Source organism: Fundulus heteroclitus, chromosome 12 (assembly GCF_011125445.2).
Source record: "Fundulus heteroclitus isolate FHET01 chromosome 12, MU-UCD_Fhet_4.1, whole genome shotgun sequence".
Lineage (NCBI taxonomy): Eukaryota > Metazoa > Chordata > Actinopteri > Cyprinodontiformes > Fundulidae > Fundulus > Fundulus heteroclitus.
In genome coordinates, this window is record NC_046372.1 from 20519174 (window position 1) to 20533766 (window position 14593).

At 47.8% G+C, this 14593-nt stretch overlaps 1 protein-coding gene across 1 annotated transcript; it reads left to right on the forward strand.

The window, feature by feature from the left end:
- Positions 1-1152: 1152 nt before the first annotated feature.
- spinb (spindlin b) lies at positions 1153-14389 on the forward strand. Its single transcript, XM_021309838.2, has 7 exons — positions 1153-1293; positions 6903-7200; positions 7292-7340; positions 7492-7586; positions 7664-7819; positions 10317-10550; positions 11519-14389. Exons 2-7 carry the CDS (start codon positions 7149-7151, stop codon positions 11716-11718), a joined length of 786 nt encoding a protein of 261 aa, XP_021165513.2. The 5' UTR covers positions 1153-1293; positions 6903-7148; the 3' UTR covers positions 11719-14389.
- Positions 14390-14593: the final 204 nt, after the last annotated feature.

The following is a 14593-nucleotide window of genomic DNA, read 5'->3' on the forward strand; positions in this document are numbered from 1 at the left end:
TTCTTCCTGTTTAAAGGGGAGTTTTCCTCTCCACTGTCACTAAATGCATAATCAGTATGGGGGAGCTAAAACAGTGACAGCTTGCAGCGACACTGAAAAGAGATTTAGCATAGAAAAATTAGACATGGAACAGTCAAACACTGTTAGAAAGTAAAATCATATGACGATTTTCTCATTGTATGCTGCAGCTTTTTTCATTGAGAGATGTTTTCATTGTCACTACAAGCTGGCACTGTTTTGCTATCGGGGGCGGGGCTAAATTGAAGGCCCCTTCATTGAACCTCAGTTTTTCCAGTACTCAACATCTACCTGCTATCACTGGTTTAGCTCCATGTCTACAATCATTAGCTGTATAATGAAGATAATAATCAAAATGAAACCATTTTGCTTTTCATAAGTTCATTGCAGGTAGATGAGTACTGGAAAAACAGAGGGTCCATGAAGGGGCCTTCAGTTTAGCCCCGCCCCCAAAGGCAAAACAGCTCCAGCTTGTAGTGACGTTATGACTGAAGGAGTTCTGCAGAGACACTGAAAACATCTCATTGGAAAAAGCTGCAGCATAAAATGAGAAAATCATTGAAAGTTTTTACTTTGTAACAAAGTTTGATTTTTCAATGTCTAATTTTTTCAATGCTTAACCTCTTTTTCACTGCCGCTGCAAGCTGTCCCCGTTTTAACTCCATAGAATCTGCTTTAGAGCGAGCGGGCGGGTCCAAACCAGCAGCACTGTGAGCAGATAGTTGTTTTTCCAGCTTTGAAGAGCTCGTTGCAGACAGAACTGGAACAGGGACAAGCAAAGAGTGTTGGTACTGAATGGGTCCAGTTAAAATTTATTCTTAAAGAACATTTAGAAAACATGTTGCTTTTCACGATCTGTCTCAACGAAAGGAGCTTCTCTGCAAAGCCCGGTCTGTCCATTAACCTATTTACCACCAGGTAACATATACTGTCTCAGGTACGGCTCCACAGAACCAGGTTCTGCAGGGCGTGAGGTTCTGTTGGGCCTAAATAAAGTCCGCCTGTTTCTCTGCTTTGTTCTGATCAACACTGCAGACTGAAAAGGAGAATCCTACATGACCTGGAGGACAGAGTCTGGACCTCAGGTAAACCGGACCGTTTGCCTCCCTGACGATCCGGGCTTTTATTTTGAAGGGCGGGGCCACGTTTTACCGCCCGGCCTCCATCTTGGCGCCTCCAGCTTGACGCAGCGGAGCCTCAAACGGAGGCAGAGCGGATCAATCTGCAGCTTCGGCGGCTGATTGGGATCATGCGGCAGCGCTGAGCGCCGTGTCGGTGAGTACCTGCGGGCCCCGGGCCCCGCAGCGGAGCCGGGACCGAGCCGTGGTTCCGGTCCAGCGGTTTCCTGCGGAGCACCGAGCTCGGCGCCGTGTTTTCTCCCCCAGCAGACCCCCCGCCCCCCCCTCACTCTGCCTTTGTTCGCTTGCGCCTTTTCTTGCGCCTCTGCGGGTTTTTGTAAACTGTGGCGCAACGTGGCCGCCGTTCTTGCGGGAGGAGTCAGTTTGCGGCGCGCAGTTTTTCTGCGGGTGTGAGGCGTGCGTGGCGCGGCAGTTTGTGTTCAGCTGCGTGTTTTCTGGAGACTTTGCGTGACCTCTGGATGGACGTCTTCACCATCCTCAGCAGCCACAACAAGAAGCAAGTCCTGCTCGCAGCGCTGCAGGGAGCACACCTCGCCGCCAGGGGGCGCTGCTGCGGGTAAAAAAACAGGTTTATCAGCAGGGCCGGTCCCACCACCGGCAGGGCCCCAGGGTCCGGAGGGGGCCCTGTGAATCACAATATAACGGGCCGCTGTAGGTCTTGGGAGCATAACTTTAATATTTTGTCTTCTGGTGTGAAATAATGATGATTAAGCTATTCTCAATCATTAATAGGTTGTTAAAGTTTTCAAAATATATTCATATTTTTACAGACCTCCCAACTTCTGTGGAAAGTTAAGCGTGAGACTGTTTTTTGGCACGACTCTATCGTGCCTAAAATGAGGAGGATCGCGTCTGTTTAATCTACATTCACAACATTTATGCTCAATATCGCACCTTCAAAAGAAGTAACCGGCTCTGGTCGTTTCCAGATTTCTGACAAAAATACAATTTGCTCTGATTAGCTATGTTTACGTGCACAAAGTTTAACAATCGGATTAAGATGTATTCAGATACAATAATCGGATTGTACCATTTATATGGACACACAATGAAGTAATCTGATCATAATGTTCATGTAAATGGACCTAACTTTATTCAGAATAGAACCGCTCTGACATGCGCCGTTAGCAACAACAACAAAAACCACAGAAGAAGTACTTCCATCTTTACTACACAACTAAAAATTGTAAACTTCCTAGCGCCAAGGCTGCACGATGTTCTAATTACGGTTGAGATGTTACTGAGTAATTTTGAGCTCTTTTATTTTTTCGAACAGAACGATTTATCGGGAGCCCCGACAGTTTTGCTTCACAACGTATTTCCACCACTCAAAGCAGAAATATGTCATGTTTACGTTTGGAGCACATGCGCACACGGGTCAGTTTACCACATTCTGAATAACTTGATCCTGACCAGCGTTTATATGAATGTTGATCAGATTATCAACCGACATAAACCACCCCTCTCATTCATAATACAGTTTCATTCCGATTGAGCTTAATCCAATCATCATATTTGGATGATCGTGTTTACATGACGCTTTTTTTATTACGATCGGCCCTTTTTATTCCAATTACTTTGGTCCATTTAAACGTAGCTGATATCGCTCATCCCCAGAGATTCTGAGTCCATTCCTGCTTTATTCTTGTAAAACATTGTTTCTAGATAGACCCGCATAAATGGATCAAATTAAACCGACTCCAAATGTACAAATAATCCCTGAATAATGGTTCTGGGAACGATCGTCTGCAGCCCAGACGGGCTTTGTTGTTTTTATGTGAAAACGCCATGTGTGGCGTGTACAGTCGGGGAAATGCTCGTGTCTCATGGTGATGGCGTGAGAGTTGAGAGTGCTGAATATTTATCAAGGCTGGACTATTGTAATTCTTTACTAACATAATTTTTTTTTAACATAATTGAAATTAAACATTCGACAATTAATCTCTGATTGTTTTGCCCGTTTCAAGGCAGGCGCCTTTTATTATAATGTATTATGATTAAGATTAGCTTGTCTATGAAGGTTTCTGTTCTGAAGGCATTGCTGCTGAATGAACTGAGTTTAAAAGCTGTCATGTAGGTTTTTAATTTAAATCAATGTTTTTGGAAAAGTCTTTAATTTACTGAAATTATCTGGCTGATTTTAAAGGTTCTGCTCCCGTTCAGGTAATTTAAAACATGTTTCTTCTGAATCCATCTTTATTTGTAGAGCTTTACACCCCCAGCGTGACCAGAGTGCTGTACGGCTCCATAAGACCTTCAGCCATGAGAATGCCGATAACAGGACCGATAGATACTAGATGTTATTCTGGGAATGTTTGGGTTTTCATCTGAAGCGCTCCACATTATCACCCCGCAGAGCCAATAAAAAGCTGATTAGAGTCACTTTAACGTCTCTATCACTAGACAGGCCAAGTTTTTTATGTAGCACTTTTCAGTAACAGGACAAGTCAAACTGGGTTCTGTTGCTGTAATGAGCCAGAAAACCTCCGCAGACCAAACAGTTGAGTTTACTGGTTCTGGACTCGGGTCTGCTGCAGATTTCCACCTTTCCGGGTCAGGATGTAGAAAGTTCAGGAGCCTATGTGGAGTACAAATCAAATGCATCATCAACAAAAGTCCTACAGAGTTTTTCTGCCAGTGAACCAAACTTATTAAATTTGACAAATTAAAAAAATAAAGAAAAAGTTTTTTTTTAGTGCCATTAAAACAGGTTGAGACTTGATCAAAATCAATATAAACAACAACGGGACTTTCCTCTTAGGAGACAAAGAGAAACAGAAGACTGGTGGATTAATTTATGGGGTAGGTGATCTGCTGCGTCACCTTGCGCTTGAATTCAGGAGCACAAACTCAGTTTAGTCTCCCGGTGACGTCGTTCGTACTTTAAGGAGCATTTTTAGGGTCTTGTAACATTGGCAGCTTCAGCCCAGACACCTCATTCCTCTTCCTCTTTAAAAAGAGTTAGTTTGTGTTTATGCATCTTCCCCTCCATGTTTATCCCTCGTGTTCAGAGCAGAACTGAAAAGAGGAATTGTTTCGCTCCCCTCACCGCCTCAGCCTGGTATCATTGAACATGAATAATGCTGAGATCAGTTCCCAAATAGCCTGTTTTTGTAGAAAAGTGAGACGCAGTGAAGCCCCTCCTTTCCCTTCTAATGCATCGCCTCTTGTGCGCATATTTATAAAGGACGAAAACACAGCAAACAACCACGCCTTTTGGAGGAATGTTTCTGGTGAAGAAGTAACTGCTGTTAGCCAGAGAACGTTTTGATCTGATGGGCTGCTCTCCGCCATGTTGCTCCAACACTGCGCTGCTCTGACGGCGGCATTTTAGGGCAGTGAGGGGATTAGCCCTGAGTGGCGGATAACATTATGAGCTAACACTATGGGCTAAAGCTATGAGCTAACACTGTGGGCTAAAGCTATGAGCTAACACTGTGGGCTAAAGCTATGAGCTAACACTGTGGGCTAAAGCTATGAGCTAACACTGTGGGCTAAAGCTATGAGCTAACACTGTGGGCCAAAGCTATGAGCTAACACTGTGGGCCAAAGCTATGAGCTAACACTGTGGGCCAAAGCTATGAGCTAACACTGTGGGCCAAAGCTATGAGCTAACACTGTGGGCCAAAGCTATGAGCTAACACTGTGGGCTAACATTATGAGCTAACACTGTGGGCTAACATTATGAGCTAACACTGTGGGCTAACACTATGGGCTAATGCTACAAGGTAATGCTATGAGCTAACCCCTATGAGCTAATGCTACTAGCTAATGCTATGAGCTAACACTACAAGCTAATATTACGAGCTAACGCTAAAATTATGCTAGAAGCTAACCTCTATGAGCTAATGTTACAAAGTAATGCTACGAGCTAACCTCTGAGTTAACGCTACTAGCTAACACTACGAGCTAATGCTACGACGCTGATATTTGAGAGTAACGTAACAAGGTCAGGAAAGCTCCAGGACGACATAAGCAAATGCTGTCTTATTAAATATTAGCTTCACGGAAGCTTCAAGGGGCCTTAATGTATCCCACAATCCTTTGCGTGACACGACGTATCAGCACAGCCTCCTCATAGAAACAAGCTAAAATGTGCATAGAGCAGAGAGCGTCTCTTTGTAGCTCACGTCCAGAAGGCTGTAGGCCGGATCTGACTCCATCCTCCATGTTTCCGTCCCTAATGACGTCAGAGTTAAAGTCTGGAATCAGCTCAGCAGCTGAAGCTCCTTTCCTCCCTGATGGAGTTCTGCTGACCCAGGAAAGGTCAGGGAGCAGGAGATAGGAGCTAGGAGTTGTAATAAAGGTTATTCGTATGGAACTCCTGATCCAGCTCAGACTGACGTTGATCACGTCTTCAGCAGCAGGAGTCACAGCGCCCCTAGTATCTGCTGCAAAGACGGGCCTGGTCCTGTAACCCTGCTGCAGCGCTGCTACGGGGCTAAAGCGGGTCGGTCTGACACTAACAGGTGCCTGGATGTAGCCAATGATATTACTGGAAAGAGGTCACGTGACCACGGCACGACACAGCTGGCTGCTGCAGCGTCAGAAATACTCAGAACTGGTTGTTGTTAAAGGCCGATAAACGTTTCCAAGTAGAATGACTCGTTGCTTTGACAGTTTGACTAGAATGCATTTAAATCTAACTGAAAACCTCCCTGTCCCTGAAACCTCGATATCAGCCGATTATCAGTCTAGAAATGTCAGCCTCAGGGTCAGAAACCATGGAGCTGTGATACGTAGCGCAGCTTGAACTGTTAAAGACGAACGCATGGAGACCTTTACAGCCGGTCCACCTGTCAGCGTTGTAACGGTTCCCACACCGCTGATGGATTTATGCTGCGGGAAAGTTCACATTTCTACACCACTATGTCCTCTTCCTTTTTAATTTAACTGACGTATCCAGGAATATAGATCAGCGGCTGCAGCAGCGCGCCGTTTTCCTGCGGTTAAAGTCGCGGATCCGACACGTTCTGCTCGCTCTGCTCAGCGACTCCTGCTGGGGCCTTAAACCCGAGGCCGCCGAGTCTCAACCTGCACAGGAAGCCAGCGCCTCCCTGACCCTGAAAACCCAGATGCTGCCTCTGCCGGCGCGTCGTCGCTGCAGCGCTGCGTGCAGCTGCAGGTCTGCGGTTCGCTGCGTTCTCCTGCAGCTGCAGAACCAGCAGCCAGAACCATGCCGCGCGGGGAACCCGTCTGCCGGAGGACCGGCGGCCCGTTTGACCCCAAAGGGCTTCTGCACTGCAAAAATCTATCTAAAAACAAGTAAAATGTTCTTAAAGTTAGTCTATTCGTCCTTGATTTGAGCCAGTAAATAAGATTATCTGCCAATGGAATGAGTATCTTTGCCCCTAGAATTAGAAAATTAGACATCCTGCTCTTGAAACCTTGAAATAAGATGATGGAGATGAGCTGTTCCTATTTTAAGTGGAAAAATCTTATTCCATTGGCAAATCATCTTATTTACCTGCTCAAATCAAGGATAAATGCACTCATTTTAAGAAGAATTTACTTATTTTTTTAGTTCTGTTTTTGCAGTGTGTAGTTTAGGTGTTAATGTTCAGATGTAGCGCTGGCTTTCTTAAAGGTACAGTACGTCAGTTATAGAACCGTCCTTCATGAATGTACTGCTGCGTGGGGTAATACGCCGGTTCTGAACGGGTCCAGTAGTTCTAGGCAGAACTCAGATGTGGTCTTGGAGGATTTTTACATTTGTGGGTTTTTTGTTTTCTGATGCTTCTGCAGAAATTCTGCCCCTCGTTTCCCGTCTGAGTCCAACAGCCGAGGTGCCGTCAGTTTCCAGGCGTCGGACCGGTCCTGACCCGAATGAGCCGCCTCGGGGGTCCGGCCTAACTCCTGGTTCTCCTTCACCTCCTCCCTCCTTTCCCTTCCCTCCCCTTCCTCCTCCCTCCCTTCGTCCCGGTTCTGGGTCCAGGCCCGGTCCAGTGTTCTGATTGGCTGCCCCGGACCTCGCCACCCACAGGTGGATGAATGAAGACGCCATTTAAGAGCCCAGCGGCCCCGCGGCCCCGACCAGACGGAGGTGGGTTTCTGATCAGAACCTCAGAGACCCGGTGTTTGGGTCTGAGTCGGTTCTGCTGACGTCACCCTCTGGTTCTGGATTTGTGTTTCAGGACATTCAGGCGTCTCTGCAAACATGATGAAGAAGAAGAACCCTCACAAGTGAGTAAGAAACAGAACCGCCACTCCCGCTGCGGTACCGAAAGGAGTCCAGGACTCCCTCAGCGCTGCTGAGGTTCTGACAGGCCCGGCCCAGTCAGAACCTCAGCAGTCTGGATCCTCCAGCTCTTACCTTCTGTCTCTATCGGTGCAGGAAGCAGAGGACCAGCGTCGGACCCAGTAAGACGCTGGTTCCGCCCAGACGGAACATCGTTGGCTGCCGGATCCAGCACATCTGGAAGGAGGGCAGTAAGTAGAAGCTCGTCGGGTTCTGATGGTGCCGGGTCGTCTCCAGGGTCCGACTGAGCGCATGTTCTTTCCACCAGGTAAATCGTCCCAGTGGAAAGGCGCCGTTCTGGACCAGGTTCCGGTCAACCCGTCTCTCTACCTGATCAAGTACGACGGCTTCGACTGCGTCTACGGCCTGGAGCTGTACACCGACGAGCGGGTGGTGGGGCTGGAGGTTCTGCCCGACAGAGTGGGTGAGCAGATCCTCTCACACGGGATTTATCTGGGCCGGCTCCAGAACCTGTGGACCCGCCGGCTCCAGAACCGGAGCGTCTGATGACGTGTGACCTGCACGGGGCTCAGCGCTGCACTTTTCTAGCTTTGATTAGGAGATGATTAGTGAAAGTTGGTAAAATCCAAAACTGCAGATTGATTCAATTCAATTCAATTTTATTTATATAGCGCCAAATCATGAAACATGTCATCTCAAGGCACTTTACAAAGTCAAGTTCAATCATATTATACAGATTGGTCAAAAATGTCCTATATAAGGAAACCAGTTGATTGCATCAAAGTCCCGACAAGCAGCATTCACTCCTGGAGAACCGTAGAGCAACAGGGAGAGTCGTCTGCATTGTACATGGCTTTGCTGCAATCCCTCATACTGAGCAAGCATGAAGCGACAGTGGGAAGAAAAACTCCCCATTAACGGGAAGGAAAACCTCCGGCAGAACCAGGCTCAGTATGAACGGTCATCTGCCTCGACCGACTGGGGTTACAGAAGACAGAACAGAGACACAACAAGAGAGACAAAAAAGCACAGAAGCACACATTGATCTAGTAATCTGTTCTACATTAGATGGTAGTACAGATTAGAATAGAAAAGAACAAAAATCTGGAGAAATTTGTTTAGATTATTATTTTTAGGTTAAGATTCCAGAACCACCAGCGTGCTAATGAGAATCCAAGAACTAGAGACCAACTATTCTAGAGGAAGTGTTTGATTGTGACACGTGTGAAATAAGTTAATAATAATAATAATTATTATTATTATTAGGGATTTTAGTCACAGATGTTTTTATATGTGATCAAAGTTAAGGAACCAGGAGACTCTGGGAAGCCCGGTTCCTGGAAGAAACGGCCCCACAGTGACGCAGTAAAGGCTCCCAGAACATGTGGTCTGGACCAGGGGTGTCCAACACGTGGCCCGCGGGCCATTTGCGGCCCTCACAAATCGATAATGGCACAAGTTTGGTGCACCAAACCTTTCAGAAAAAGATGCAGGCGTTTTAAAATCTTCCTGAACTATTCATCCTTTATTAGGCAATTTTTTTTCCTTTTTAAATTAACAATAATTTAAATAAGATCACAAATCTTCAGTCACTTTTACTCCAAAGGTAAAATAAATAGTAAAGTTCCTCAAGTAAAATCTGCAATGATGTCAGACCGCTTTATTTAATTCATTAAAACTTTGTGCATTACCATATCTTTCGGACTATAAGTCACACTTTTTTCATAGTTTGGCCGATCCTGAGACTCATATTCAGGTGTGACTTGTATTTCAGATTTAAATGGTAATTCATATTGACCAGCATGAACCAAGGGGTAAACATTACCGTCTATAGCCACAAGAGGGCGATCTAGGCCTGTGAAAACTATTCTGCTCCTGTACCACGTAAAAAACAATTGAAACATTAACTTATAGACAACAAATACTGAACACATGTATATTGGTTCTCTGTTTCAGTCTGTATTCAGGCAGCAGAGCGTTGAGTGGTGCAGCTCTAAGGAACCAGACTGAGACAGAATCTTTTACTGGGCTGTGAAGCTAATAGCAGCTAGCGCTAGCTTACAGCTCTGATATCAGGGCGGGTTACAACTTCACTGATGAACGTGAGCTTTATGTTGCTCTGAAACATCCGTGTCGTACTGTTAGCTTAGCACGTAGCACCGTTACGCTCACGGTCGGATTTAGGCGTAATTCTTTTAGAGTAGCGTTACGCTGAAATGTGCTGGATAAAAGCTGGAGCAGCTAATTTACTCCATTCATCCTCCCAGGTTTGTTCCAGGTTATTCAGCCGTTTATGGGTGCAGCTAATTTAATAAATTGGTTCACCAGATTAAATGTCTAAATAAATGTGTATAGTCTGGTGCGACTAATGTTGTTTTCCTCTTTATGACGTATATTTTTGACTGATGCGACTTGTAGTCTGAAAAATCTGGTAATTTATGAACCAGCAGCTGAAAACAGAATTTTTTGTTGCATTTTCTTCCAACAACAGGGAATCGTTGACGTTCTGGTCTAGAGCTGCGGAAAAAAAATACATTTAAACAAATATCCAGAGAACTTTGGGAAGAAATGAGCAGAACAAGCGTCTTAGATTCGGTTTATCCAAACCTAGACGGCCTCTTCTTTACCGGGCCGGGCCCGCGGTTCCTGGCTGGGAGAACCAGCCGTTCTGGGTCAGATGTTCTCCAGAACAAAGGGCCAAAAAAAACCCAGAACTTTTGTAAAATTGAAAACCTGCAAATTGATTTAGGTTTATGGGCGTAGAAATGTAGAACATTTAAAGATCCGATCGGACCTTGGTGACCGTAGGTCTGGAGTCCATCGGCGCTGAGCTTTGGGTCTGTGAGCCGGACCAGAATCCTGTCTTTAACGGGTTTTAGTTGCCAGCAGGGATGGGTGGCTTCACTGGTACCGAGCTTTCTAGAACCGAGCCTGATCCCCAGAACCTCTGCTTGTTCTAGCCCCGGCCCGGGTGAGCGACTCGCTGCTGGCGGAGACGATGATCGGGAAGGCGGTGGAGCACATGTTCGAGACGGAGGAGGGTCCGAAGGAGGAGTGGCGGGGGATGGTTCTGGCCCGGGCCCCCATCATGACCTCCTGGTTCTACATCACCTACGAGAAGGACCCGGTTCTGTACATGTACCAGCTGCTGGACGACTACAAGGAGGGCGACCTGCGCATCATGCCCGACTCCAGTGAGTGTTGGCCCGGTCCGCTGAGGGGAGGGGGGGGGGGTGGTTCTGGTGGGTCGGGCTGCTCGGTGACGACCCGGTTCTTCAATTCAATTCAATTCAATTTTATTTATATAACGCCAAATCATGAAACATGTCATCTTGAGCCACTTTACAAAATCAAGTTCAATCATATTATACAGATTGGTCAAAAATGTCCTATATAAGGAAACCAGTTGATTGCATCAAAGTCCCGACAAGCAGCATTCACTCCTGGGGAACCGTAGAGCCACAGGGAGAGTCATCTGCATTGTACATGGCTTTGCTGCAATCCCTCATAATGAGCAAGCATGGAGCGACAGTGGAGAGGAAAACTCCCCTTTTACAGGGAGGAGAACCTCCAGCAGAACCAGAACCAGGCTCAGTGTGAACGCTCATCTGCCTCGACCCACTGGGGCTTAGAGAAGACAGAGCAGAGACACAGAAAGCACAGAAGCTCACATTGACCCAGGAGTACTTTCTATGTTAGATGGTAATAGAGGATGATCTGCCTCCCCTGATGATGTCACAGCTAGCAGAACGCCAGACCAGGTGTACCTGCTATGAAGAGAAAAATGACAGAGAACAAAAAGTTAAAAGCTGAAATAACAACAAACAATGCAGATTGGAGAGCAGTAGGAGAACTCAGCAGAGTGAGAGAAATAGACCCTGATGTCCTCCAGCAGCCTAAGCCTATAGCTGCATAACTATAGAGATAGCTCAGGGTAACATGAGCCACTCTGACTATAAGCTTTGTCCAAAAGGAAAGTTTTAAGATTAGTCTTAAAAGTAGACGGGGTGTCTGCCTCACGGACCAAAAACTGGGAGTTGGTTCCACAGGAGAGGAGCCTGATAGCCAAAGGATCTGCCTCCCATTCTACTTTTAGAGACTCTAGGAACCACCAGCAGACCTGCAGTCTGAGAGTGAAGTGTTCTTGTGTTTGTGCCCGCAGACGAGGGCGTGGCGGCGGAGCGGGAGCCGGGCGAGGTGGTGGACAGCCTGGTGGGGAAGCAGGTGGAGTACGCCAAGGAGGACGGAGGCAAGCGGTCGGGGATGGTGATCCACCAGGTGGAGGCCAAGCCCTCCGTCTACTTCATCAAGTTCGACGACGACTTCCACATCTACGTCTACGACCTGGTCAAGACCTCCTAAGACCCGCCGGGCCTCCAGAACCGCCGCCGGGCCGGGGGAGGGGGGGCGGCTCCACCATCCCGCTGGAACCCGGGTCGGCCTTCCAGAACCTCACGGTCCAGATATCCAAACAGATCCTCCGCCTGGAGACCCTGCGGACAGAACCCTGCGGACAGAACCCCTCGGCCCGTCTCCTGAAGCCACGGCGGGCCGTCGGTTCTGAGCACGTCAGGGTTAATGACGGGACGGGCCGGGAGCGGGTCCGCTTCAGGAGAACCGGCTCCGCTGTTCGCCGGGTCGTCTGGGTCTCCAGCTGCAGGGGTTCTGTCCGCATATTCGGGCCGAGCCGAGTGCTGAAGTTCTGCAGGTTCTGCAGGTTCCAGCGTGAATACATTTGTGCCAAAAAAAAAAAAAATTTCTGGTGTTCCCCTCCAGCGGTTCTGGACCAGCCCGGGCCCGTCTCCCGGGTCCACCCTCATTGGACTTTCACACGTCGCCTCCAGCAGCCGCTCCGCCACCAGAACTTGGTATCGGTACCGGATAACGGGGGGTTCTGGACCCTTTTTTTCAGGATCTGGTTCTGAAGGCTGGACTGAGGACGGTTACGAACGCTCTGGTTCTGATTCTTGATCCTGTGACCGGATCCTGGGGTTCCTGCCAGGTTCTGTTGATCCGGCGCTGATCCGGAGTTGCTCTGTTTACTCTGAACTTCACCGGTTCTTCCATGTCTGGTCCGCTGGCTGCAGGATGCTGCTGGTTCTGAAGGTGGTTTATGGGTCCGGTTCTGCTGCTGTGACGCTCGGTCCGGTCCGCTCTTTTCTCCGTTTGTCTTTCATTTCCAGAACCGGCGACTGAAGCGTCGGCGTTGCCTGAGCCGCATCTCGTGCCTCGACCCGGAACATTCCTGCGGCCCGACCCACAGCGGTTCTGGCGCTCCCGTTTCTGCTTTTCTTACCTGTGAACTTTGTGTGGGAACCGGTTCTGGTTCTGGTTTCCTGACCTGACCAATGGACGGGTCCGGTTCTGAGGCTGAAAAGTTTAATGTAAAGAAAAAGATCCTCTGTAGTTGAATAAAAGCCCAGATGGCGCTGATCGGGTCCGCTTTCTAACAGAACTCAGCTGAGGCTAAAAACGGGTCAGAACAAATTTAAGTTGCAGCTGAAACGTCTAAGAATTGGTTTTCTGTTTATTTTCAGATGTCCGGTTCTGGTTCTGGTTCTGGAGCGTAGACGTCAGGTTCCAGAACCGACTCGTCGTGTTTAACGTTAATTTTCTTTTAGCGCACATCGCAGCGATTAGCGTCAGGATGTTCTCTCGGTTCTGTCTGCGACCCACGGCGGGACGGCCCTGCGTCCGGTTCTGGTTCTGGAAAACGCAGTAATTCAGAACCCTAACAACGCTGCGTTGGCGCGTAAACGAGCGCTAACAGAACCAGGTGTCGGCCCGGCGGGTCCCAGGGTTGGTAGTTTAACTCCAGCGTCCTGATCTAATCCGGCTTTTTTTTTTTGGACCCTCAAACATCCGGTTCCTGGGTTCTGACCCGGTGTGTTTTACTGCCTCAGCTTTTAGCTTAAATCTCCATAAATTACGTGATAATAACTGATAATCCTAAATGATCTGGGTCTGGTTCTGGACTCTGACGGCGTCTGCTGAGGGACTAGAACGCCGTCATTTTAATTTCTAAGCTTCAGACTCTAGAGCTTGTTGTGCAATCAAAGTGCTCGTGGTGTCTTGTTTTGTATTTCTAGAACAAATCGCCGCTGACATGTTTTTCTAGAGTACGGCCAAAAAATCTACATCAGGAACACGGAGAGCTGCAGAGGGGCGACGATTAATGGCTGAAACTTTGTGATCAGAACATTTTTTTTAAACACTGAACGTTTAATTCGTCTGGATATTCTAGAAGAATCATTTATGTTCTGTTTAAGCAAACGTAACATCGTTAATCATGGATCTCCCGTTACGACGAGTCCTGCAGCTCTGGACCCGCAGAAACCGTTTAAATCCTGTTCGGGTCAGACCGGGTCAGGCCTCTCCAGCTTCACATCCAGAGACTCTGGTTCTGATCTTGAACTCGTTATCGGCTCTGACGCGTTTCCCGGGTTTAAATCATTCGTTCTTACTGTAAAGTAGCCGGCGCTGCGCAGAAAAGAGGATTTCACTGGTGGACCCGGGTCAGCTGGTGTCTGTGGGTCCAGCCGGGTCGGTTTGGTGTCTGTGGGTCCAGCCGGGTCGGTTTGGTGTCTGTGGGTCCAGCCGGGTCGGGTCGTGTTATTTTCCCGCTAACGTTGCGTCTCTGGTGCGTTACGCTCCGCCTCTGTCCAGCTGGTGTAACTGCATGCTGATTATATTTCTGTGTAAACTGACGTGCTGCATGTTTGTGGTCTTAAGTTGTTCCGTTGATGCCTGTCTGTCGTGGCTTTTGGTGCCTCTTGTTTTTATGTTTCCTGCTTTATTTTGTACCCCCCCCCCCCATCCCCCCCCCGGTGGGAGCGCTCATGGGTTGTTGGATGGAGGAGAAATGAGACTCATCCCCCGACGAACAGCAGAGACAGTTTAGCAGGTGAACTTGTGAAGATGCTGCAGCGGCGATGACGGCTGTGAACGTCTCAGAGCGCCGACCTCAGACGCCAGTGTTGTACAGCGGTGTAGATCTCACACTATTTACAGGAATAAAACCGTTTTTCATACACGCCTGTCTCTTTATTCTGATTCATTACACGTCAGATCTGAAGCTGATGATAGAATCACGTTTGGGCAACTAGAAATAAATCAGAATTATTTGGAATATTTTTAATAAGCGTAGAGCCACAGTGGACAGTCGTCTGCATTGTCGATGGCTTTGCAGCAATCCCTCATACTGAGCATGCATGAGGCGACAGTGGAGAGGAAAACT